General features: G+C 30.4%; 3 protein-coding genes and 2 long non-coding RNA genes across 6 annotated transcripts in view; 3 read left to right on the top strand and 2 right to left on the bottom strand.

Annotated features, from left to right (window-relative positions):
- LOC109609529 (synaptic vesicle membrane protein VAT-1 homolog-like) overlaps positions 1–21314 on the top strand; it is a 41435-nt gene extending 20121 nt beyond the window's left edge. Inside the window, exons 3-5 of the mRNA XM_020026195.2 lie at positions 6123–6338; positions 19269–20004; positions 20064–21314. Of these exons, the coding sequence (XP_019881754.2) occupies positions 6123–6338; positions 19269–20004; positions 20064–20092 (981 nt within the window). The 3' untranslated portion in view covers positions 20093–21314. The remainder of the gene's footprint in view (positions 1–6122; positions 6339–19268; positions 20005–20063) is intronic.
- Positions 21160–22164, bottom strand: LOC126264303 (uncharacterized). The gene is made up of 2 exons (XR_007547062.1): positions 21959–22164; positions 21160–21888 (listed from the first exon to the last, which is right to left on the bottom strand). It is a non-coding gene; the product is annotated as an uncharacterized LOC126264303 (long non-coding RNA).
- Positions 22165–22253: 89 nt separating this feature from the next.
- LOC109609501 (uncharacterized) lies at positions 22254–22992 on the top strand. Its single transcript, XR_002192375.2, has 3 exons — positions 22254–22690; positions 22747–22793; positions 22846–22992. It is a non-coding gene; the product is annotated as an uncharacterized LOC109609501 (long non-coding RNA).
- Positions 22993–23029: 37 nt separating this feature from the next.
- On the bottom strand, positions 23030–24044 carry LOC109609491 (uncharacterized). Its single transcript, XM_020026157.2, has 4 exons — positions 23905–24044; positions 23571–23650; positions 23355–23519; positions 23030–23302 (listed from the first exon to the last, which is right to left on the bottom strand). The coding sequence occupies exons 2-4, from the start codon at positions 23608–23610 to the stop codon at positions 23160–23162; spliced, it is 348 nt and encodes a 115-aa protein (XP_019881716.1). The 5' UTR covers positions 23611–23650; positions 23905–24044; the 3' UTR covers positions 23030–23159.
- LOC109609490 ((Lyso)-N-acylphosphatidylethanolamine lipase) lies at positions 23955–26154 on the top strand. Of its 2 annotated transcripts, none has more exons than XM_020026156.2 (6): positions 23955–24170; positions 24413–24492; positions 24736–24942; positions 25001–25436; positions 25494–25680; positions 25736–26154. In XM_020026156.2, exons 1-6 carry the CDS (start codon positions 24106–24108, stop codon positions 25868–25870), a joined length of 1110 nt encoding a protein of 369 aa, XP_019881715.1. In that variant the 5' UTR covers positions 23955–24105; the 3' UTR covers positions 25871–26154. The 2 variants fall into 2 exon arrangements, with proteins under 2 accessions (XP_019881715.1, XP_019881714.1); XM_020026155.2 differs by lacking the exon at positions 23955–24170 and adding an exon at positions 24178–24318.
- The last annotated feature ends 41 nt before the right edge of the window (positions 26155–26195 follow it).

Below are 26195 nucleotides of genomic sequence, written 5' to 3' on the forward strand. Positions count from 1 at the left end.
CGGGGCCCGGGAGGCGGCGGTGCCGGGTCCGGTCCGGTCGTAAAACGCGTCGGTTCCCCCAGGTGGAGCGGCGCACGAGGAGGGACGGACGGGGGGTCTTTTTACGAGGTACGCGTCACCCGAATTCGGGTCGGGGGCGGGCGGGCGCCGCGTGCGTGTGCCTCGTCCCGCCTGGCAACAGGGAGCCCGGACGAATTTTCCGGACTCGAACTTGTCTCTCGTCCCCGCTAAATGCCCCCGTCCGTCCTTTCCTGTAACTTACGCGGAATATCAAAGTGGCTGTGGCTGCTCGGGATCGCGGCCCCCCGGGGGTGCTCTCCCCGTTCGCCCGTCCTCCGCCTACGCCTCGCTACGCGGACGTTTTTACGGGCGTCGTGCTAATGAAGGTAAACCGACGCCTGGCGCCCGCCGTTATTGGCTAATTCATTTTTTAGTGGCGCTGCGACAAATACTTTGCGTTCGGAGTTTACTTGTTCCGGCGTTGCGACGCGTAAATGTTAATTCGGTTAGTCATTTTTAAATATTTATGTGCGTACTGGTACTCCTCCATAAACGAAACTGTACATTCGACTATTAAATATTCAGTCGTGACTGTTTTGTTGGGAATTTGCGTACTACCATATTAATTAATGATTAACCAAATCGTTTACACATGTCTGGTTAATTTTATGAAGTTATCACAAAAATGTCGATTGTTGATTGACATTAATTAGAAATTATTAATGATTCATTTTTTTTGTAATTTGTAATTTAGAGTAAATTAACAAAAAATAGCAAAATTGTTTCTAAATTTTAGTTGAAAATTACATTAAAAATAAAAAATCAAATTTCTACAAAAAATATTTTAGAAATAGGCTTCTTTAAATGTCTAAGAACAAACAATAAGAAATCTGTAATAACATTCTGCTTTCTAAAACAACTAGACAGATTTAAAAATGAGTTATTTTATCCAATTTTATTTTAATCGATTTAGAAAACGAATGTTGTAATATACTTATATCAGAATGAATGAATTTAATTTTTTTTGTAAATTATTAATACTCATCTAAAATCATGATATGCACATTAAAATTCAAAATAAAAATAATCTTTAAATAAATAATAATGATAGTAATAATAATAGTTATTATTATTATTATGTTATTTTATTTGAAAATTTTTTGTACATTGATTCTTAGTTTTATTCACTTTTAATAAATACTTTTAAAATATATTTCAAGAATATTGAAATTTTAGTGAATTCCATTTTTCTTAGATGTAACAATTTATAAAAACACTGCTTTTTCTTAATAAATAATTATTTTGATCATTTATATTGATTTTAAATGTTAAATTACACCTCTTACAAAAATTTAGACTTTAAAAAACTATTTTTACGTTTTTTAATTTTTGTAAATAAAATTTATTTTTTTAAATTACTATATTATTAAGTTTTTTATATGATTTCAATAATTTTTCATAGATTTAGCAATATTTAAATAAATATTTTTTGTTTTTGATAGATCTATATTGTTTTTAAGCTGAAGTCTTTTATTTATAACAAAATTTCACAAAAATAGATTTTTTTTTCATTTTTTTCATTTAATATCAATAATTTTAAATTTTAAAAAATGTTTTTGACAAGATTTTTCAAACAAAATTCATTTTTCTAATTTACTATTTTAATAAATTGTGTTTTTTAAAAAATTTCTATAATTCCTCACAGAATTATCCATATTTAAATGAATATTTTTTTGTTTTTTTCTTTTTAATAAAAAATAAATTATTTTTATAGATTTTTATTGTTTTTAAATTGTGTTTTTTTATTCATAATAAAGATTCACTTATTTTTATTACATATTTTTATTTTTTCAATTTTTTTCATTTATTGCCACTAAAAAATGTTTTTTACAAATTTTTCCAAACAAAATTCATTTTTCAAATTACTATTTTGCTAAATTGTGTTTTTTAAATTATTTCTATAATTTCTGATAGATTTATCAATATTTAAAGAAACATTTTTTTGTTTTTTCTTAATAAACAATTATTTTCATAGATTTCTATTATTTTTAAATTGTGTTTTGTCAATATGTAAACATAATTTTTTGTTTTTTAACAATTAGTTTGATAGATTTTTATTGTTTTTAATATATTAAAAGTTTGACTTATTTATGTATATTTTTTTTTTATTTTTGTATTTTTTAAATTGTGTTTTTTTATAATTCCATATCGTTTTTGGAAAGTTTTTCTAAAAAAAATATTTTTTTCTAAAGTGCTTTATTAAATTGTTTTTTTTACTGTTTGTTTTTTAATTTTTGTTTGTTGAAACGAATTACGATATTTTAAATATTTTACAATAAAAATTTACTTCAAAAAAGATAATTAAAATTGGACACTGAGTTCAAATATATTGAAAATCTCAATTTTTCAATACAAATTTCATTCTAAATTTTTGAAATTCTGCAATAAAACTGAAATTTTAAATATTTTACAATTTTAATACAAAAATTTTGAACAATAATTAGATATTTTACTTATTAAAATTTGGAATTATCAAATTTTTATAGTGACTTACAAATATTGAAAATCTCATAATTTTTGACATAGTTATAACTATGAATATATGAAAAATCTAATAACAAATTATTGAAATTCTGTAAGAAAACTGAAAATTTTAATATTCATACATACATGTTGAAAAAACACCTTAATTTTTTCTATTTTAAAAGTAAAACTTTTTCGAAACAAAATTATTTTTTTTTTTAATTAGTATTTTATTAAATTGTGTTTTTTTTATAATTTTTTACCACTTTTAGGAAATTTTTCTTAAAAAAAATATTCTTTTCTAAACTGTTTTATTAAATTGTTTTTTTTTAATGTTTTTAAATGTTTGATTGAATTTCGAAAATCATTAAATACTGCAGACAAGCTACATGTAATGAACTTTCTATATGTACATTGTAAAACTGAACAAGTGCAAAACACATTGGAATAGTTGATACGCACGCAGAGATATTTACACAAACACAAACACGACGATTAAAAATTTCCAATATTAAAAAATCATTATATCACATTCACAGCGTTTATTTATGCGAATGTGTTTTTGTCACGATTGCAAAAATAAAAAATAGGGGTATTTCACAATATGCAGTTAGTTGACCGATGCATTTTATCGAATTGTTTCTGTGTCAGCGAATAAATTACACTGTGATTGCAGCAGCAACGTTTATTGTTTGAAATCGACGCTTAAAGAAATTTGTTGTTATTTCTCATTTTTCCCCATGTGCACATCAAGTTCGTACACGAGCCATAATAATTCATCAGATGTCTTTCCGGTTATGATAATGGTCTTGACTTTTGCCGCTTTGAATAATGCAAACGCGTCGCGAGATGTAATTTCGAATATGGAACAAGCGGCGGCAGTGATGTCTCTATGTATATAGTTTCGTACAAAGCGACAGTAATTTAACGACGTGAAATATTCAGTGTTTTCGCACAGGAAATTGTATCCCCCGACGGTGGTGACGGCGACGGCGACGGCGACGGCGACGGGGACGGGGACTGATTTACGCGTTATTTGTTTCGCCCTATTATCTGGTAATAAAACAACGTTATCTGCGGTGCGTTCGTTCGACGCTGATCCCGCGTCCCGCCGTTATCGCGGGACCGTTTATCTCGATCGGCGAATGCTAAATAAAACGCTCAACTTTTTTGCTGTGATCGAAATTCAATTTTGTGCCACGGCACCGGCGTCTGGATATTTTGACGTCGAACATGACGAGAGATAAAATAAATTTGTGCGCCAATTTGTATTTTATTTTGCACGTCTTGCGATGGGTTGTTCACCTAGGAAGTTCCTGCTGTTGGAACTCGTTTATTTTGGACGAAAAATAGATAATAGACAACAGCACGATGTCTACAAATTATTTCTTCAATTATAAATAAATATAAATGTTCAGTTGTCATCTAATTGAAATTCCAACTGACAATACACAATGAACTACTTATATTGAAAATAGTCCATAATTTTTCCGGGAAAACATAATGTAATTCTGAAATATTCGAATTATCATTGCGCTAGTATCTGAAAATTCCCCGGTGATAAGATATTACTAATCGTTTACATATAAATAACTCAATTTACTTAATTTTCCTTTGTCTAAAAGTTGATATTACAAAGATAATTAAGAGCTAATTAAATTTTGTGTTTTTCTAATATAAATATATTAAGAAAAAACTCTTTTATAAAACAAAAATCATCAAAATTTCAAATTTTTTTGGGAAATATTGAAAATTTCACATTTTTTAATGACAAATATCATTTAAACATTTGAAATTTTGTAAGAAAAGAACAATTCTATGTATTTTATTATTTGAATACAAGATTTATCAAAAATCTACTTTAAAAATTTTCATTTTCAAAATCTCAATTTTTTTAATACAAATTTCATCCTAAATTGTTGAAATTCTGTAAGAAAAACGAAATTTTGTATATTTTACAATTTGAAGACAAGATTCATTAAAAATCTATTTCAAAAATTTTGATTTTTATGGTACAGATAATTAAAATTGGACGTTGGGTTCAAAAATATTGAAAATATCATTTTTTTAAATACAAATTTCATTCTAAATTTTTGAAATTCTCTTAGAAAAGTGAAATTTTAAATATTTTACAATTTGAAGACGAGATTCATTAAAAATCTACTTTTCATTTTTTAACGTAGAAATAATTAAAATGGGACGTTACAAATTTTTGAAATTCTGTAAGAAAAATGTAATTTTGAATATTTTACAGTTTGAAGACAAGATCTTTAAAAATCTACTTAAAATATTTTCACTTTTAAGGTAGAGATAACTAAAATTGGACACTTGGTTCAAAAATATTGAAAATCTTATTTTTTTAATACAACTTTCATTCTAAATTTTTGAAATTTTGTAAGAAAAGTGAAATTTTAAATATTTCGCAATTTGAAGACAAGATTCATTAAAAATGTACTTCAAAAATATTGAAAATCTTAATTTTTTAATACAAATTTCATTCTAAATTTTTGAAATTCTGTAAGAAAACTGAAATTTTAAATATTTTACAATTTTAATACAAATTACTTATTAAAATTTGAAATTATCAAAAATAGTGGTTTAGAAATATTGGATTTCGTAATTTCTGTGACAGATATAACTATAAATATTTGAAATTTCTGTAAAAAATTATTATTATACAATGTTAGGACATCTTGTAAAAGTAACTTAATTTTTTCTATTTTAAAAGAAAAAATATTTCAAAATTTGATATTGGGTTCAAAAATATTGAAAATCCTAATTTTTTTAAGACAAATATCACCGTAACTATTTGAAATTTTGTAAGAAACTGTAATATTGAATCATAATTTTCACCATGACTATTTGAAATTCTGTAAGAAAACTGAAATCTTACATAAACAACATAATATTTTACATTTTTATGGTAAAAATCATAAAAAATTGATACTGGATTCAGAAATTTGAATATCTTTTTAAGACAAATGTTCCTGCAAATATTTGAAATTCTGGGAAAAATCTATAATTTTGAATATTTTATAATATTAAGACAAAAATCATTCAAAATTATAAAGGTGTGATTTTAATAAATAAAAAAAAGTAATTTTAAAATTTTACTTTTTTTACATAAAATCATAAAAATCTAAATATTGTGTTCAGATATATTAAAATTTTTAATGTAAAAATATTTGAAATTTTGTAAGAAAACTAATTTTGAGTGTATCATAATTTTAAGACAAAAATCTTAAAAAATCAACTTAAAATCAATTGATAACCTCATTTTTTTTTTTAAATAAATTTAAAAAAAAAAAATACACAAATTTTCAAATATTAACATAAAATCTTACATTCTTATGGTACAAATCGTAAAAATTTGATACTGGATTCAAAAATTTTGAATATCTTGAATTTTTTAAACAAATATCCCTGTAAATATTTGAAATTTGTTAAATTTAAACAAAAACTTGATCATGATATTTCTATTCTCTAGATGAAGTGTATTTAAAACTCGATTTATTAACGCATTCGCCACAATTTCTTAAATTGTCTTCAACATTTTTGTCATAGAATAATTGAAAATTAATTGATGTATTCATTTCCAGGTTGGTGATCAAGTAGTGGCGCTCCCGGAATACCGCGCCTGGTCCGAACTGGTGGCCGTGCCCGCCAAATACGTCTACAAACTGCCCAAGGACGTGTCCCATCTGGACGCGGCGACCATCACCATGAACTACACCGTCGCCTACATCCTGCTGTTCGAACTCGCCGGCCTGACCGAGGGTAAATCCATCCTCGTCCACTCGGTCGGTGGCGGAGTGGTAAGTCCATGACAATTTCACATTTTACGTCGGTTGCATGTGCAAAAACTCTCATCCGTTATTAGATTCGGCGTCCGTCCGTGACGCGATGATGAAATTGAGGCGGCCGAAACGAAATTAAACGGAAATCTAATATAGGAAAAAAGTGCGGCCGTAAAAATGTAACGCAATAATATTTCAATTATAAACCCGTCGGCGCGCCGCGGAACGAAAACGGAACACTCTTGACATTGGCCAATAATAAAGAAAAAAGAGCGGTGCAGAAACGAAACGAAGGCGATCGATGGCGGAAGCGTAGACAAACAGAGACGTTATATTTTTCATAATGCCATAGGTCGGACCGAACGTTCTGCCAGTTCCCGCCTGGCCTTTCTGGCCACTGAATATTTGATTTGCCACGCATACACCGCTCCAGTTCAATAATATATTACTTTTTCCAGGTACGAACTTTCGAATCGTTGTTTATGCCGGGGGAAAACCTGTCGACGGTCCCAGTTCGAAAATTAAATGCGCAAAGACGATTGAAAATTGATGAGCTTTTCGATTTCTTTCACGTTTCTGCTGTTTTTTTATGTTTCCGTATACTTTCGATTTATGATCAAAGAATTAGTTGCTAATATTATTAGTTTTAACCTCATTTTTAATACGCAATTTAAAATACTAGGCACAAAGATAAGGTATAAAAAGACCTTGTGGAAAGTTGGACAAGACTATTTGGTAGTTGTGAATAAAAATATTCATAACGTACGTTATCTCCCTTAAGGAGATGCTAAGGGATGATAGTACCCTAATAGGACCAGTCTGAAATACCGGACTGGACCTGAGGGACAGACCCTAAACAACAATGCTGGCGTTACAGAGAATCGTGTGATCTTGGGAAATCTTAACTCCACCTCAAAGGAAATTACAGTCGTAAGGATACATTAAAAAAAAAATGAGTTTTTAAGTAAGCATAAAGTGCTTAATGATTCAAATTTGGTGGTTTTTATGAAATCTTTTCCTTTGTCTTTTATTCTTAACACTGTTGAGGATATATTGAAATGAATTAGGGACAAAAGAATATAATTCATTCACTTTTTTAGCGAAAAGTCCTTAAAATATTAAATTGGTTAGGGAAATATTGAAAAATTCAAAATTTTAACATTTTCAGGAATATAAATCATAAAATATTAGTTTGTAAATTTAAAGTTTTTTAAGAAAACTTACATAATTTTATAATATCAAGGCAAAACCATCAAAATTTGAAAACTTATTAAACATTGAATATTTGAACATTGTAATATTTTTATAATGATAAACGCATCACAGTACAAATATAAAAAATTCAAATTTTATAAGAATTCATAAATTTCACATTTCTAATGGCAAAAATCATAACAAATTAATATTTCTTACAAAATTATAACAGCATAAACATTTTAAGAACAAAAATTAACCATAAAATTTTTTAAAACATTGAAAATTTTACCATTTTAAGGAATGTTGTAAATCATTAAAAGCTGTTATGAGAATAAATATTCATTAAAAAACCAACAAATTCAAAATTTGATATTTGATTTGATTTATATTATTAAAAACTAAAAAAAATACCATAAAAAGTTTAAAAATTTCCCAAATATTATATATTTATGGTAAAACTCATTATAAAAACTGTTACAGACATTAGAAATCTGTAAAAAATCTTACATCATTACCATCATTACATTTTTAAGGCAAAAGTTAAAACTTATAAGTATGTAAAGTTAAGAATTAGTAAGATAGTTTAATGTTTTATACATATTATATAAAATTATTTAAAATTAATATTTCTTACAAAATCTTACAAAATGAATTTTTCAAGGTCAACACTTATGTTTAAAATTCAGACAAAAATGTCTAAAAATTGAAATTCCTTTGAAAAGTACTGAAAATTTTGATGTTTTATATGAAAAATTTCAAAATTGTTTCATTTATATTATTGAAAACTAAAAAAATACCATAAAAAATTCAAAATTTTCAAAATATTACATATTTATGATAAAACTGATCATGGTTCATTAATTATGAAAAACATTCATGAAAAACAAAAAAAAAAAAAAATAAAATTTTATCTAAAATTTGAAATTTTTAGAATTTGACAGTTTTAAAGACAAAAATATTCACGAAATTTTGTAGTTTTAAACATCATTTTTATTTTTTCTTTCATAAAAACTGTTACATTTTTCAGACTGTATGAAAACTGTAATTTTGAATGTATCATAATTTTAAGTCAAAAATCTTAAAAAATCAAATTAAAATCAACTGATAACCTCATTTTTTTAAATAAACTTAAAAAAACACAAATCTTCAAATGTTAATAATAAAATTTTACATTCTTATGGTAAAAATTATATAAATTTGATGAGTATTGAAATTTTGAATATCTCGAATTTTTAAGACAAATATTCCTGTATATATTTAAAATTCTGGGAAAAAACTGTATCTTGAATATTTTATAATTTTAATACAAAAATCATTCAACATGTAAAATTCTGTAAAAAAAACTTACATCATTACCATCATTACATTTTTAAGGCCAACTCAAAACTTACAGGTCTGAAATTATTAATAATTTGTAAGACAGTTTAATTACATTTTTTATGACAGAAATTATTTCATATTAATATTTCTTACAAAACGACTAAAAATTGAAATTCGTTTGAAAATTGAAAATTGATGTCTGAACAGTTCTAAGGACAAAAATAAATCTCTAAACATAGTATCTTTAAGGTACAAGTGATTTTTTAAGTACAAAAATTTATAATTTATAAGAGTCATTTCATAAATATGATATTTCTAACGGCAAAAATTATTTCAAATTAATATTTATTTGAAAATTACATATATCTTTCAAGGTCAAAAATCAGCCATAAAATTCAATATTTTTATAACAAAATAGAAAATAATTTTATGAAAATTGAAACAAAAAGTTTTAAGAACAAAAATTAATCACAAAATGTTTAAGACACAACAAAGAAATTGATGAATTGTAAGGAAAATTTTAAATTTCATAAACCATGTAACTGTAACGACAAACATTAATGTATCTTACAAGTTTACAATATCATAAATCTTGATTAAAAAACGCTGCTTTAATCTAAACATCGCAGCATAAAAATTACCTTGTCCCTTAGACAAAACGTCATTTTCAATAACATCCTCAATATTGTAAGTGATTGTAAAGGAAACCCGCAAAGCTCCGAACGTCTAGAACTTTCTCGGACGGATATGAATTCGAAGGCGAATTGAAATGCGCACAGACTTATTAGAAGGGATTCCGTGTGAAGTTGGTGGAAAGTTGGAGAATCTCCTCGAGGCCGGGGCCGGGGCCGGGGCCGACCCCCTCCCCAGTCGCTTTTCTTTTATCACGTCCGCCCTCCCGCTGTTTACGGAAACTTTATAATAAGCGAAAATTAATATCTCGCCCAACAAACATCGCATATTTATATGCGAGCCGGGTTTGCATCAATTACGGAGCAGGACACCTATTTAGTTCTAAGGAGCTTAAAACTGTCTCGGGACGAGTATTAAGATGTTTGCGCCGCAGCCAACGTTTGCCGGGGCTTGATAATATTTCGGTCGGCGACAACGCAAACGACACAGAACGCGATTCGCTCACACCGTTCGGTCTAATAAATAGAAAAAGCGCTTTTAGATATGAGTCAGTCCTTGAATTTATGGAAATCGATTTTCGCTGGGCTTTGTTTAAACCAAATGTGTCCACGGTCGATACCGTGGTACGTACGTTGACATCAATTGTCACACACACGTAGATTGATAATCGCGGAACGGCCGGGAAAATTTCAGACCGTTGTGAACAAAAATAAAATAGAAAAAACACGCCGTCTCTCCGGCACAAGCAAATTTCCCGTCAGCAACTTTATCTCGCGCATCGGTCCGCACACACACACGGCGGATTTATCGAATGCCGTTACGTATCGAATAATCTTTTTATTCGGCCGAAAAGCACGAGATAGAGTTGATGGGGATGTGCGGGGGCGGGAGGCATTAATGTGGGGTGTAAGCACCAGCCGTTGCACGACCCCCAGACGATAAATCTCGTTTTTATTGTTTCGCGGTATATCCGGAGCGATGTCTGAGATGTCGGTCCATTATATCCGCATAAATCCTGACTGGACACTTTTTATTCTGTACAGTTATTAATTTTCGTCCCTTTGTTACCTTGAGATTATCTGTAATTCTACTCCCTTCCACTCTCATAATGATTCTGTGGTCGGTTTTTCTCCGGCCAAATTATTGTCTATCTCTCCTTTGTATTAAATTACATTGTTTGCTCATTCTTTTGATTCTACATTGTATACGTAATTTCAATTAACAGATTTAATAAACATGGACATTTTATAGTATAAATATCTATGAAAATGTATAATTATAATATTTTAAACATTTCATAATCAAAAACACATTTTTAAGTCAAATGTTAATGAAAATATTTAAAATTTTTTAAAAAAGTGGTGTTATAATATATTTAAAACAAAACAAACTTAAATTTTTTACATTTTTTATGCAAATATCATCAAAATGTGAAGTCGTTTACAAAATATTAATAATTTACTTCTTGATGACAAATAGCACTATTCAAATTGAAATATACAATATTAAGTCACTAATTTTCAATTATCAACCTGAACCTTGAGAAATACTGGAAATTTCAGGTTTTTTAAGGATGATATCACCAAAAGTATTTGAAATTCTGTAAGAAAGCTGATATATAAAACATTTTAGGTCAGTTTTATAGCAAATTTTATGTAAATGCCATATTTAACAATTTTTATAGCAAATTTCAGCATAAATACTTAAAATATTGTGAGAAAAGTTTATTTTTAAATATTATATTTATAATTTAAAACAAATATGACTAAAATTCAAATTTTTTCTGTAAAAATCACCAAAATATAAAATTAGTGTGAAAAATATTGAAGATTTTTATTTTTTTTAGATTAATGTGATTATGAACACTTGAAATTTTACAAAAAAATTAAAAAATCAATTTGAAACTTGAGAAATATTGAAGATTTCACGTTTTTTAAGGCTTATTTCACCAAAAGTATTTGAAATTCTATAAGGTAGATATATAAAAACATTTTAGGTCAGCAAGTCATATTTAACACTTTTTATAGCAAATATCAGCATAAATATTTAAAATATTGTGAGAAAAGTATATTTTAAATGTTATTATTTATAATTTTAAAACAAATGTGACTAAAATTCAAATTTTTTTCTATAAAAATCATCCAAATATAAAATTAGTTTGAAAAATATTGAGTCAGTTTTAAGACAAATTATATTTAAAAGTTTGTAAAAAAAACTAGTATTATAAATATTTCATAATTTTAAAACAAAAATCATCAAAATTTAAATTAGAATTTTTATATTTTTAAGTAAAAAACATCAAAATATAAAATTAGTTTGAGAAATATTAAAAATTTGTCAGTTTTTTAAATAAATATTACTATGAACATTTGAAATTCTATAAAAAAACTGAAATTTTAAATATTTTACAATTTTAAAATGAAAATTTTCAAAAATCAACTTGATTCTAATGTGAATTTTTATATGTAGTAGTAAAAATCATCAAAATATAAAATTAGTTTGAGAAATATTATAAAAAACTGAAATTTTAAATATTTCATAATTTTCAGATAAAAATTTTCAAAAATCAATTTAATTTAAATTTGAATTTTTATATTTTTAAGTAAAAATCATCAAAATATAAAATTAGTTCTAGAAATATTAAAAATTTATCAATTTTTTAGATAAATATTACTATGAACATTTGAAATTCTATAAAAAAACTGAAATTTTAAATATTTTATAATTTTAAGATGAAAATCAACTTAAAACTCAAATTTTACATTCTCATTTTAAACTTTTTATAATGTTAAGACAAAAATTACATTTAAATTTCTGTAAGAAAAATATAATTTTACTTTCAAAATATTTGAATTTCTTTAGGTATTAAACTGAAATTTAATTAAATAGGGCAAATTGTTAACAACGTAATCAGGAACATTGTTCTTTAAATTGATCCATAAACAGCAGAATTATTATTGAAACATCAAGCCCATAATTACACTTTTCACTAATGTGGGTACTCGAGAGTGGATATAAAAGGTGCAATTTATTTATAGGCCTTCAACGATAAAATACAACATGGCCTCGTGAAATTGCCCTTGTTTTGCGACGTCGCATCGAATTACAAAACCATTAAGCAGCAACATTCCCTTCGAGGCGATAAAACACAGCAACACCGGCCCATTCGATCCTGTTTAAAGGCGTTTTAAAACGCAATAATTGCAGTCGCATCGAGCGGGAACGCGCGTACGTGGTGCCACACACGGGCCGCGGGGTCTTTAGCCCCGCGACGTCGACGGCGACGTCTTGGCCCCGGCGTGGAGCTGGTGCGGGCGCGGCAACAGGTTGCGGCGGGGTGTTCCACCCCCGCGGCGTCTGGAACCGGCGCCCCCAGACGCCGGGCGTCTCTCGGTCTGCGATACGGATGCACGGCGACGTGACAGGGGCGGCTCCCGACTCGATTTACCGTTGCCGATTCCGCGTCCGTCCTATCGACCGGCAACGCCATTGCCACGTGGTCAATTTACGGATTGCCGTGCCGATTGCTTTTGTTTCGCCCCCGAATCATTTATTTTTGTACGCACAGAGGCGGAGGATTGTGCAGACATACGGAACACGTAAATCGGCAGACTTCTGTTCCGTCCCTGCACGCCGTCGACAGTAGTTCACCCCGTTTCGCTTCGTCTCTCTCGCTCACCCCCCCGGCGGGCCGTGATTATCGATCGGTGGCGGCGGCGGCGGCGGCGGCGGCGGCAGCGATTCGGGGCGCGGCCCTCGACTTTCCTGTACAGACGACGCGCCGCCCGCGCGACTGTTCCAACAGCTGTTACATGCCACCGTTCGAACATGTGCTTACTTGACACTCCACTAGAACACTCTTAAAACTGTTAAGGGATGCTCGGGTTGTTTCCAATTATATTTGTTAACGTTACGGGAACGAATTGTTTACAAACTTGACTTTGAGTGCTGATGGAGGAGTTGTTTCCTTGTAAATCTACTCTTTTATTTCACTTTACAATTGTTCACTGTTTTATTGAATGCACAATTGTTTTTATTGATGTTGACGTTAATAGAAAAGTCTTTCATTGATTAATTTCATTCAACATATGTTAATGTATAATTCCTAGTTTAATAAAATTTGTACAATGTTTAAGTAATTTTAAATAATTGTAAAATAAAATTGGTCAAAATTTGTAATCTTTTCATACATTCAATTTTTTGTAAGAAAAGCAAAATTTTGAATTATACAATTATAAATAGAAACTCAACTTGAAATTTAAAGTTTTTACAAAAAATGTCATAAAATTTAAAATTCGTTTAATAATTACTGAAAATTTCACATAGTTTGGCACATGTGGCCCCATGAACATTTGAAATTCTGTAAAAAAACTGAAATTTTAATTTTTTTTTCAATTATAAAACAATAATCAGTAGAAAATTTTGTAAGAATTTTTGAATATATTACAATTATTAGACAAAACTCATCAAAAATTAGCTTGAAATTTAACTTTTTTTACGTTAAACATCATCAAAATTTAAAATTCGTTTGTGAAATATTGAAAATTTTACCTTGTTTAATACATACAGCACCTTGAGCGTTTGAAATTCTGTAAGAAAACTGAAATTTTAAATATTTTACAATCATAAAACAAAAACCAGCCGAAAATTTAAATTTTTTACATCAATAATTTCAAATACATATGAGAAATATTGAAAATTTTACATTTCTTAAGACAAATATCACCATAAACGTTTGAAATTTTGTAAGAAGACTGAAATTTTGAATATTTTACAACTGCAAGAAAACACTCATCAAAAATCAATTTGAAATTTAACTTTTTTTATAACAAATATCATAAAATTTAAAATTCGTTTGAGTAATATTGAAAATTTTACATTGTTTAGCACATATATCACCATCAACTTTTAAACTTCTGTAAGAAATCTGAAATATTTTACAATTATAAAAGAAGAACAAGCAGAAAATTTTATATTTTTACCAATATTTTATATTTTTATCAATAAATTGAAATTCATCTCAGAAATATTTCACATTTTTTGAGGGAAATATCACCATAAACATTTGAAATTTCTTAAGTATAATAAAATTTTGAAGATTTTACAATTATAAAGCGAAATTTGAAATTTTAAATATTTTTCAATTATAAAACAAAAACTAACAGAGAATTTTAAATTTTTACATCAGTAACTTGAAATTCTTCTGAGAAATATGGAAAACTTCACATTTCTTGAGACAAATATCACCATAAACATTTATAATTTTGTAAGAAGACTAAAATTTTGAATATTTTACAATTATAAGAGAAAACTCATCGAAAATCTACTTAAAATTTAACGTTTTTATAACAAAAATCATTAAAATTCAAAGAAATATTGAAAATGTCATATTGTTTAGAAAATTAGCACTATGATTTTTTGATATTCTATAACAATACTGGAATTGTAAATATTTTAGAATTATAAAACAAAAACCAGCAGAAAATTTTAAATTTTTACGTCAATAATTTGAAAATCATCTGATAAATATGGAAAGCTTCACATTTCTTGAGGCAAATAAAAATATTACCATAAACATCTGTAATTTTGTGAGAACACTAAAATTTTGAATACATTACAATTAGACAAAACTCTTAAAATACTTAAAATAAACATCAACAGGACATACATTTTATTTTATATTCAAACACCCATTTGACTTATGTTGAAAACGTGTTTTATTGTATATCTTGTTTTGAATACTCATTCTCTGGATTGTTTACCCTTATGTTTACATTAGTTTTTATTTGGATTTAAAACCCGTAAAGTAAATCAACATGAAAGATCCTACACCATTAAAGTAATTGGTGTTCTGTTAGTTTTGTTAAAGAGTTTAATGAAAAGAAGGAGAGTTTTATACAATTATTAAAATGTGAAAAGTATCTAGTGATTGGTATTATGGAAGTTGTAAGGCTGTATGCAATAATAACGAGATAAACCTACAAAAAAGTCATCTTTTCAAGTTAGTTTTCCATTCTTCGGCATAAGTTCGAGTGCCTTTCGACTATTGTAATCCGTTTGTGTGCGCGGGTCTGCCCGGCGGACCGGAGCCAAATTTAATAATTAAACCGAAAACTTTCGCCCCGCACGATCGTGCATAATTGGAATGGAGGCGAAGCGGGCCGCCGTGCATTGCGGATTAGCCGCCGGCAACGGCAAGAACGAGGAGACGGAGAGCAGTCGATAGCGCGACGGACCACCACCGGCGGCAACGGCAACAAAACGCCAGACGTTGTTTCGAAAACGAGAGAGGATCCGGCTCTGTCGACGAGTCGATTCGCGTCTCGCATCCAGTTTCCACACACACACACACACACTCTCACATCGCCCCCGCCCGCCCTCACGCACGGCCCGTGCGAACTGCATCCTCCACACCACCCCCCATTTGCATGCGTGTCCCTCTCCGTCTGTGTCGCAGACTCCGCCGAGGTGCGATCCTTTTTGTTCTTTTCCTCCGTTCCAATGGACGGACGGATTGACTGGAACTGCGATCGGGACAGACGATCGAATGGGAGACGGGTCGCATGTTTATTCAATGCCGGTGGGCATTGTTTCACTTCGATTTCCTTCGACGGAGTTACGTCTCCCTTTTGTTGTCTTAATGCTCAATAAAACAACGACAAAACTATATTGTTTGCGTTCAACTGTTACACAATTACACAAATATTACTAATAAACGACTTACTTTTTCTACTTACAAAAGAAATTGAAATTTTAAATAAGTTTTGTACAAAAAATTAACTTGAAATTCAACATTTTTAAAAATTTAAAGACAAAACCGTCAAAAATTGATTCCACAAATATTGAAAACTGTAATTTTAATTATTTTACAGCTTTACCATAAAAATTTTGAAAATTTTGCGAATTTTAAATAATAATATCATCATAAATATTTGAAATTCTGTAAGAAAAACCTAATTTTAAATATTCTAATATAAAATTAAACAAAATTTTACCTAAAATTTTAAACTGTGAATGCAAAAACTATCAAAAACTGACATTCATTTAAAAAAATAGTTCTCATTTTTAAAATGTACATTTGAAAATCTATAAGAAAATGTAAGAAATTTTAATTTTTTAATGTAAAAATTTTCAATATTTCATATTCAGTTGAGAAATATTGGAAATTTCGTATATTTTAAAGAATAATATACCATCATATATATTTTAAATTCTGTAAGAAAACTTTCATTCTAAATATTTTATGATTTTTAGTAAAAATTTTAAATATTAAATTGTTAAAGCAAAAACTATCAAAAATTGATTCATTTGAGAGATATAGAAAAAAAAAACTGAAATTTTAAATATTTTATAGTTTTACGATAAAAATTTTGAAAATTTCTCTAATTTTAGAGAATAATATCATCATAAATATTTGAAATTTTGTAAGAAAAGCCTAATTTTAAATATTTTGATTTAACATTAATAAAACTTTTACCTATAATTTTGAACAGTTAAAGCAAAAACTATCAAAAACTGACATTCATTTAATAAATATTGAAAAATTCTCATTTTTAGAATATCACTGTGTACATTTGAAAATCTATAAGAAAATGTAAGAAATTTTAAATATTTTACAATATTATTAATTTTTTAATGTAAAAATTTTCAATATTTCATATTCAATTGAGAAATATTGGAAATTTCGTATATTTTGAACAAAAATATCATCATATATATTTTAAATTCTGTAAGAAAGAAATATTTTATGATTTTTAGTAAAAATCATTATTAATATTTGAAAATCTATAAGAAAACTGAAATTTTATTTTTTCAAGATAAAAATTTTTAATATTTCATATTCTTTAGTAAAAATCATCAAAATTCTACTTAAATTTTGAATTGTTAAAGCAAAAACTGTCTAAAATTGACATTAATTTGAGAGATATAGAAAAAAAAATCAGTTTTTAAGATAAATATCACTATGCACACAAAAAAAACTGAAATTTTAATTTTATGATAAATATCTTCCAAAATTAACTTTCAAATATTGAAAATTCCACATATTTTATAGAATATTATCAACATAAATATGTGCAGTTCTGCAAGAAAATTTAAATTTTACATTTTTAAAGCAAAAATTATCAAAATTTGATTAATATTATTAATTTTTCATTTTCCAAAATAAATATCAGCATCAACAAAATGTTGAAAGACAAAAGATAAGTTATACATAAAAAAATTTCAAAAATCAACTTGATATTTTACTTTTTTAGCCAAAATTCATCAAAATTAGAGATTCAATTGAAAAATATTGAAAATTTAACGTATTTTCAAGGTTAATATCAAGTAAAAAAGCTGACATTTTATATTTTATAGATTATATTATAGACAAGAATGATCAAAAAACAACTTAAAATACAATATTTTAAAGGGACAAATAATCAAAATTTGAAATATGTTTACAGAATTTCACATTTTTAAGACAAATATCACCATTTAAAGTCATGTTTTGAGCTTTAATACCCAATAAACCAACGACAGAACAATATTGTCACAACTTAACCGTTACACACCAACACAAATATTGTTATTGAACAAATAAGCAAAAAAAACTAATACAACATTGATTCATTGGATTTGTCGGACAGGGTAAAAACCACAATTCGAATTTGTTGAACACCGTTCGAGGGGCCGTAAATCAAGTCGTGCAATTTCGCTCGAATAATTCAATGTGACAATGATTAAACGGTTATTAAATTTAACCCGAGACAAGGGTGGAAAAACTCTTGGTGCGCTAGCTGAAGGGCGGCACGAAGAAGTCAATTTGCCCCAGGTCCCATAAAACCGGCACGATGATTTATCGACGTAACGAGCTTCGGGTTTATTTTTTGATGTTTTTCAGCGCGTCGACGGCGAAAAAAATATGCGATAATTAGGGTGCGTGGAAGCCAAATTGTGACGGTCGACGAGACGGGGTTTCAATAAATTGTTGATAATATATTTTTGGAACGCATTGTTCGCTCGAACATCGACGGTTCGACGTGGAATTGAAATCTGGAAAATGTGGGACATGTCGGTGAACTTCTATTACAAAAGGCGGGGAATTTGTACGGAAAGAATGTGCCGTCTGTGAAAATTAGGAAGTTAGCGGGAACGTGTCGGGAATAATTTATACTTATTTCAGTATTCCGACACATCGACGTCGAGCACCGTCGGTGAACATTTACGAAATGAACTCATAAAACGCCGCAGAGAATTATTAATGCCCGGCAATTTTGTGTGCCTCAAAACTTTGATCTGATCACCAGATATTTTAAATTATATTTGTTAAATATGACGGGCGAACTGATTCAATTGCGTTAAGAGCATTTATGCTATTACGACCGTCAGTTCTTGTTGATTTAGTAATAAACCAATTGTACACAATTATTAACAGGCTGCACTTAACCGGGCTGCGTATGACTGCGATCAATACATGCGTTTGAATATACGCTTGTTTACCTGTGCAGTATTTTCTATGACTTATTTAATTCCGTGCCACACACATATTTTATCCGATTTTATTGGAATTTATGCTTACAAATCCCCTGACATTAATTAAATTACATTTCCTCGAGTTACATAAGCCGAATTGATTCGATTAAGGATTTTTAAGGGATCACTGAACTAGAAATAAAAAGGGACTTAGAACCAAAGGAAAAATACTGACAGAAAACACAAAGGACTTGTATTTATTCAGTTAATTGGAAATAAAATCAAACACTAGACAAAAAAACGCCAGAAGCTTTAAAATTAAATCAACTCAAAACGTTTCAGGGTCAAGCCATTGTGCAATTGGCCAAGACCGTGCCCAACGTGACCATCTTCGGCGTGTGCTCCAAGAGCAAGCACGAGGCGCTCAAGAACGCCAACTCCCCGATCGACCATCTGCTGGAGAGAGGCAGCGACTACGTCAGCGAAATCAGAAAGGTGTCCCCCGACGGCGTCGACATCGTGCTGGACTGCCTCTGCGGCGAGGAGTGCAACAAGGGCTACACCATCCTCAAGCCCATGGGCCGCTACATCCTGTACGGCTCGTCCAACGTGGTGACCGGCGAAACCAAGAGCTTCTTCAGCGTGGCTCGGTCCTGGTGGCAGGTGGACAAGGTCTCGCCGCTGAAGCTGTTCGACGAGAACCGCACCCTGTCCGGTTTCAACTTGCGCCGCCTGATGTACGCCCAAAACGGCGCCGATTACGTTCAGAACACCGTCCAGAAGGTGTTCAAGCTGTTCCAGGAGGGCAAGATCAAGCCGCTGTTGGACTCGACATGGGCCCTCGAGGATGTGGCCGAGGCCATGCAGAAGATGCACGACCGCAAGAACGTCGGCAAGATCATCTTGGATCCGAGTCTCGAGCCGAAACCCAAGCCGGCCACTCCCGCCAAGGGCAAGGACAAGAAGAAGCAGTCCTCTGAGGAGAAGAAGGACACCGAAGAGAAGAAGGAGGAGGAAAAGAAAGAGGAAAAGAAGGAGGAGGTACCTATGACTAACGGAGACTCGGCAGGTGATTCTGGTACGTTGTTCAAACAGTTTACACTTTGCTATTAATAACTTCATCATTTATATTTTCAGATTCGAAGGGTAAAGAGAACTCGAGTTGAATTGCTCCAACCAAAAGTCCATCTCTGAAAACATAATTAAGATACTTTTAAAAATTAATATTCCGTAGGTTGGCTTAATAATAATTTCCATGATTTATTTTTAATTTTCAATTGCAATTCATATTTTCATTCAGACCGTTTTGTTCAAGTGATTTTACCCCACAGATCTCAACTGAATGAATGCATTTTATTTTCAATAACCACGACGATGTTGACCATAATCTCAGAGCTGTGTTATTTTTCTTTAAGGTTGTAGGATTAGTGTTAAGGAGACCAATGAATTTTAACATTTTACGTAAATTTAAATATAAATATCTGTAAATTTGTCTTATGTATTGTTTGTATTGAGTAATTATTTTGCTTGTCTTTTATCGGTGCTATTTTTGAAAAATTAATACAAATGTTTACAGTTAATTTTTCGACGCAAAATTTTATGGTAAAATTTAATTTTAAGGTAATCAAAAACACATATCTGTGTGTATCAGACCAAAATATTTAGGTAGCGTTTTTTATACAGAATATTTTTTCAAGCTTAGTTTAGATATCTAAGAAGAAAGTGAATAGGAAAACTTTTAATCTTGCTATTTTTGCTATAATGCCGGTTTATTATTATTCTATGCATATCAAGGCTCAAGATGCGATTCCATCTGGCGGACTAAAAAACCTAAAGACTTACAAATATTAATGCCACATCACACAATGAATTTATTTATAGTAGTAACAATTTGACTGTCTGTTGGATGGATTCGACTTGTTTCTTTTCTCACTATTTAATGTCACTTGGAACACTTTTGATAATTACTTACAAAAATTACTACCCTGTATGTTTAAATATTAAAAAAAAAATAATGGCTCTATGCTCAATGCGGGCCTGTATTAAATAGTGTTTAAGAAAATGCAGTTACTTATGAGATTATTTTATTATGGAAATGTTTATTGATTGCTTAAATGTCTATTATCAATGTATGTAAGTAAAGTTTTTGTGCGATATACAACATATATATTTTTCATAAGGTGCGTTGAAAGTTGATAACCAGTTGATTTCGGTGTTTACTATAGAAAGATGAAAAAAAAAAATGTATAATCATTAATTAATTGATAAGCTGAGAAACGTATATTATAAATTGCTATTCATTGCTTTTGAAGTGTAAAGACTGATGTGTTATGCTACGCATATTGTTTGTTTGAAGCCTGTATTATAATAAATTGTATAAATGCCAAATGATGTTTTATTTAAAACCATTCCCAAGTTAAATATCCTTTTTAAGGTGGCAAAATGCTGTTAGATAATTTACAATCAAAATACAGTACGACTCTAAAAGTGAATACTTTGAATTATTTCAATAAATTGCAACAAATACATCATCAAATTAAGTTTTAATGAACATAAATTAAACAAAATTGCGTCAACAAGAGAACTTTTAAACCACTAATTATACTAGAGTCGTTAAATTCCTTGGGGAATTGAAAATGCAAAATTAATTAAATTAACTGCTACATTTATCCAATTTATCCTTGATGAATCTTCCTTGAACTACAAAGAGCTTCCATTCTTCTTAGGATAGTTAAAATTTGCGAAAGAATAAATTCTTGATTCATAGTTCGCCATTTATCTCTAAGAGAAATAGCAAGCTCCTCCAGATTTTGAGTGTAAATGTGTCCCAGATGTGTTTAACAGGATTGCAGTCTGGTGATTGTGAGGGCCACTGCGTCAGAGTAATCTCATGATTTAATTGTTTAATATGAGCAACTCCGTACGTGTCTCTAAAGAAATTCCAGTCCACATTGTTGTCCAACTACAAAAGCAACAATTGGAGCCACTTTTGGTCATGATGTCATGTCCAAATATGGGTATACAACACTCACTGTTTAGCAGAGGGTGTCAAAGACCATCTTCAGGCAATGTTCTTCTGATGGTATTATACATTTGGGAATTTCATTGTTGATTCCAACTGTCATGTTCTAAAATTGCAATTATAATGGCAAAATCTTCAAAATTTTACGGTGCAGACAGATAAATTAAGAATGAATAGAATAGAATGTGTTCAAATCCAAAAAATTCATATTTTGGAAATAAAAATTTTACAAGAAATGGAATGTTGTTTGTTTTTATGTCTATTAATATATAAAAAAATTGAATAAATTTAATACACCGACCGTTTAGAGCTGTAAATATTCAAATACTGGTCAAAATAAAACATATCATATATATTTTTAAATCTATTTAATCTAAGAAACTAAATTTATCTTACTCAAGTAATGTTTCTATGTTTTTTAAAATTGATTAAACCTTGACATGTGCCAAATCACGAATGATTAGTGCAAGGTATGTCTCGTCACCTGCATAGTTCATCTACTTATTATTGCGAAACTATTGAAACAAAACGGCTTCCAAACAGAAATTAAGTAAAAAAACCAGTGATGATGCTAGTCCGTCTAACAGTAAACAAACTTATGCCCACTTTGACACTTCATCTAATCGTGATCCAGTAAGGCAGTACAAGGGTTCCAAGCCTGAACCTGTTTATGTTATAGATAAGGAAGATATAAATTTGTTGGCGGAAATATTGACGGACAGTGTAATTGCAGAAGCTGAAGGTAAAGCGGAAATTCTATTGATATAATGTAACCTCTTAATCATTTTTGTATTTCAGAAGTATTACTTCTTATACGCGAGAACGTGGAGATCAAAAATTCTTTGGTATGTTCAATTGTGTTGAACCAACTATCTATTAAATAATAGTTTGTTTCAGTATTCTGTTGTACGAAAAGACAGCGAATAATGGTTAAATACCCGAAGAGATTGTTCAACAGAGAGAAGAAAATTGTTAATTAATTGGTAGTACGTAAGTTCAAATAAATATATTTTTGAAATGTAATAATAAAGCACGTACATATGAAAGAAATGTGTTTTCTCTAAACAATTCTAAAAAAATACTTCAACTAAAACATCATTTTATACAACTTTTGTAATGAATATAATTCATTTATTTATAAATATGTAAAACAAGTTTGTATAAAGTTCAGGAACTCAAATATGTAGATGATATTTCATATAGAAGTCTAGTTAAAACTGGCGTTTAAACGAACGAGGTTTTAACAGAGTCGTGGACCATTCTTCCCTAAATCTGAGTCTTCGCACATACTGATGTCGCGTTTGCTCTGATCCCCCTTCGAAAGTTATGGGAGGAATCTCATTCAAATGAGATACTAAAACGAGGTGAGTAAGAAATGAGTAAAACCTAAAGATCGGTTGTACTACTTGCAACTTCCCTGATTATCGAATCAATTAACATGGTTGCAAAGGCATCCAAGTACAGTTCTACACGTCGATTCTCCAACTCTTCAGCTTGTTTCTCTTTGTCTGTTTCTTTGATTTCGGTTTCTTGTTCGTTACCTGCGACTTCCTCATCGTTGCCAACAGGTTCTTAAATGAAGAGTTAATTAATTTATGATACTAATTTATCATTGGTAGTACCTTCTTCATTGTCAGATTTAGGTTGCGGTAAATTATCCATTATTCAAAAATAATAATGATTTAATATAACCATTGGCATCCTTAAGTGACATAAAAATATGAAAGGAAACTAAAATTTTCATAGCAACATGTTTATTATTTATTATTTTTAATAATCTCCTTCTTATGTTTGTAAACTTAAGTGGGATTCTAATAAGAAAATTACTTATTCAATGTTAAAAAGTAAATTTATTCAACAACAAATAAACTACTAGTAAATTGTAAATGAATTGCACAAAACAAAGATAATTACGCAGAAAGATAATAATTTACTCAAGGTTAAATTAATACATACATTTACAAAGAGAAGCAACGTACGAATTCACTTTTAAAATCACACAATAGACAATAATTTCGCGGGTACAAATTTCATTTTGCTTAATGAGTAATCACCGTAGGTTTAAAATTTATCTAAAAGTACATGGGAACAAAAATCAGTTGTAGTTACGATAGTATAATTGCGACTGTAGTGTAGAAACGACGTGAATAGTTCAAAATGAAAATGATCGAGGATTCAAATGAACGGGACTTGCAGTTAGTTCCTGCGAATTCAACTACAAGGTAAAAAAAATTTTCAGCCAAACACCGCCTGCAAATAACGTGCAATCATGAGCAGAACACAAGTGTTAGATAGAATATTGCAAAGATTATTGCCATCATTCAGTAGAATGTCACAGTTGTATTTTAGCTTCGTCGTGTTTATATTAAGGTAGATTTTTTCCAAATTATATAACATAACCAAACATTTATAACCTTAATAAATCAGCAGTGAACATTCAAATTTTCCTTTACTATTATTTTAGCTGGTTCAGTCCAAATTGGTTGTCATGGAATAAGTACTCGGAGGGAATGTTGAGGGCACTGGAAAAAGCTATTCTAAAATGTGAGTGGAGTCTCGATCAAGTTATGAACATAAAGTCTTGAAATATTTGTGTCTCGATACAATGTATCTTGGGGAATCATTGTGTTACAATGTGTTTACAATGTGATCATATTACTGAACAAGTATATGTATTAAACATACATATTTTTAGCTTAATAAAGGAACAACATACACATACAATTAATCAGATTAGATTTAATCTAAATGAATGTGATAGCACCTTCTCATCTATTACTATTTTAGACTGTAAAATTCCACACAGAGGGTTTTACGTTGACATAGGACCAGTAGTGGGTCCCGCAGATAAAATATGGACTATATCAATGAACACAGACTCCTCAAACACCCCCTTAGTCCTGCTTCCTGGACTGGGGGCCGGAGTGGCAATGTGGTGCCTAAATTTGGATGCGTTTGCAGTTACCAGACCGGTTTATGCCATTGATCCACTTGGTAAGTTAAATTATTCTCAATCCTCAACATCTTGGATAATAATCGTCCCCTTGCTCAGGATTTGGACGTTCGTCGCGTTCTCCGTTCAGTACAAACGCAATGGAAGCAGAAAAGCAAATGGTTCGTTCGATAGAGGAGTGGCGCAAAGAAATGAAGCTGCAGAAGTTCATTCTATTGGGCCACAGCATGGGCGGCTTCATCGCCACCTCGTACGCCATCGACTACCCGGACCACGTCCAGCATTTGATCCTCGCCGACCCATGGGGATTCCCCGAACGGCCCACCAACAGCAAGGACGTGCCCCTGTGGGTACGCAGCATAACGTACGTGCTGCAACCGTTCAACCCTCTGGCCGGTATCCGTGTGGCGGGGCCGTTCGGCGCCTGGTTCATTAACATGGTGAGGCCGGACATTTCTAAAAAGTATTCGGCCGCACTTCAGGATTCGCATCTGATACCGCAGTATATTTACCAATGCAATTCGCAGCAACCCAGGTAAGTACCTAATGTTGCTGTGGATGTAGTAGCTACGGCTTATTTGTCGTTTTACAGTGGTGAAGCAGCCTTTCATACAATGATGTCAGGATTTGGATGGGCAAAAAATCCAATGGTAAAGCGGATAGACAAACTGCGCCCCGACATTCCCATAACTCTCACATATGGATCCAGAACGTGGATCGACCATTCTGCCGCTGAAATTATCAAAGATAAACGTATGGATTCCTATTTTAAGTTACAAGTAAGTACATTATAGCCAAATGATTAAAACAAGATGAGCACTCAATCATTTGCAGGTAATTCAAGGAGCAGGTCATCATATTTACGCCGACAAGCCAGAACAGTTCAACAACGTAGTTCGAGAGGCATGCCGGTACACGGATACACAGAAGCCTAAAAGCAGAGCAATAATGCCCCCTGAAAGTGATTAAAAACCAGTGAATATAAACCATGCCAAATCACATTCTTAGGTACACAGTTTTAAATTAAAATGTATATTATTATTATTTATTGTAGTTTAATTTTGGAGATAAAGTTATCTATAATGTTTTATTTTATACAATTAACAATAGATTAACTGCACCTTTTTCGTTATGGATGATTTTATGTCTCACCAAAAATCTATATTTTTATATCTAGTATCCTTAAGATTCAGATTTTTGTATATTGTAGAACCACTTCTGTGATAAATTAAATAAATAATTCCTACACTACATTTGTTTGTATCATTACAAAATATAACAGAATGATCAACAC

This window comes from Aethina tumida, chromosome 1 (assembly GCF_024364675.1).
Source record: "Aethina tumida isolate Nest 87 chromosome 1, icAetTumi1.1, whole genome shotgun sequence".
In the NCBI taxonomy this organism is placed as follows: domain Eukaryota; kingdom Metazoa; phylum Arthropoda; class Insecta; order Coleoptera; family Nitidulidae; genus Aethina; species Aethina tumida.

Bases quoted from the DNA above. Each gene is read 5' to 3' on its own strand.
- LOC109609491 (XM_020026157.2), bottom strand. From the start codon at position 23,610: ATGGATAATTTACCGCAACCTAAATCTGACAATGAAGAAG. The intron at 23,520-23,570 runs GTACTACCAATG...TCTTCATTTAAG, and splicing joins TAAATCTGACAATGAAGAAG to AACCTGTTGGCAACGATGAG. The intron at 23,303-23,354 runs GTAGTACAACCG...ACCTCGTTTTAG, and splicing joins GATAATCAGGGAAGTTGCAA to TATCTCATTTGAATGAGATT.
- LOC109609490 (XM_020026155.2), top strand. From the start codon at position 24,218: ATGAGCAGAACACAAGTGTTAGATAGAATATTGCAAAGATTATTGCCA. The intron at 24,493-24,735 runs GTGAGTGGAGTC...TTACTATTTTAG, and splicing joins GGAAAAAGCTATTCTAAAAT to ACTGTAAAATTCCACACAGA. The intron at 25,681-25,735 runs GTAAGTACATTA...AATCATTTGCAG, and splicing joins ATTCCTATTTTAAGTTACAA to GTAATTCAAGGAGCAGGTCA.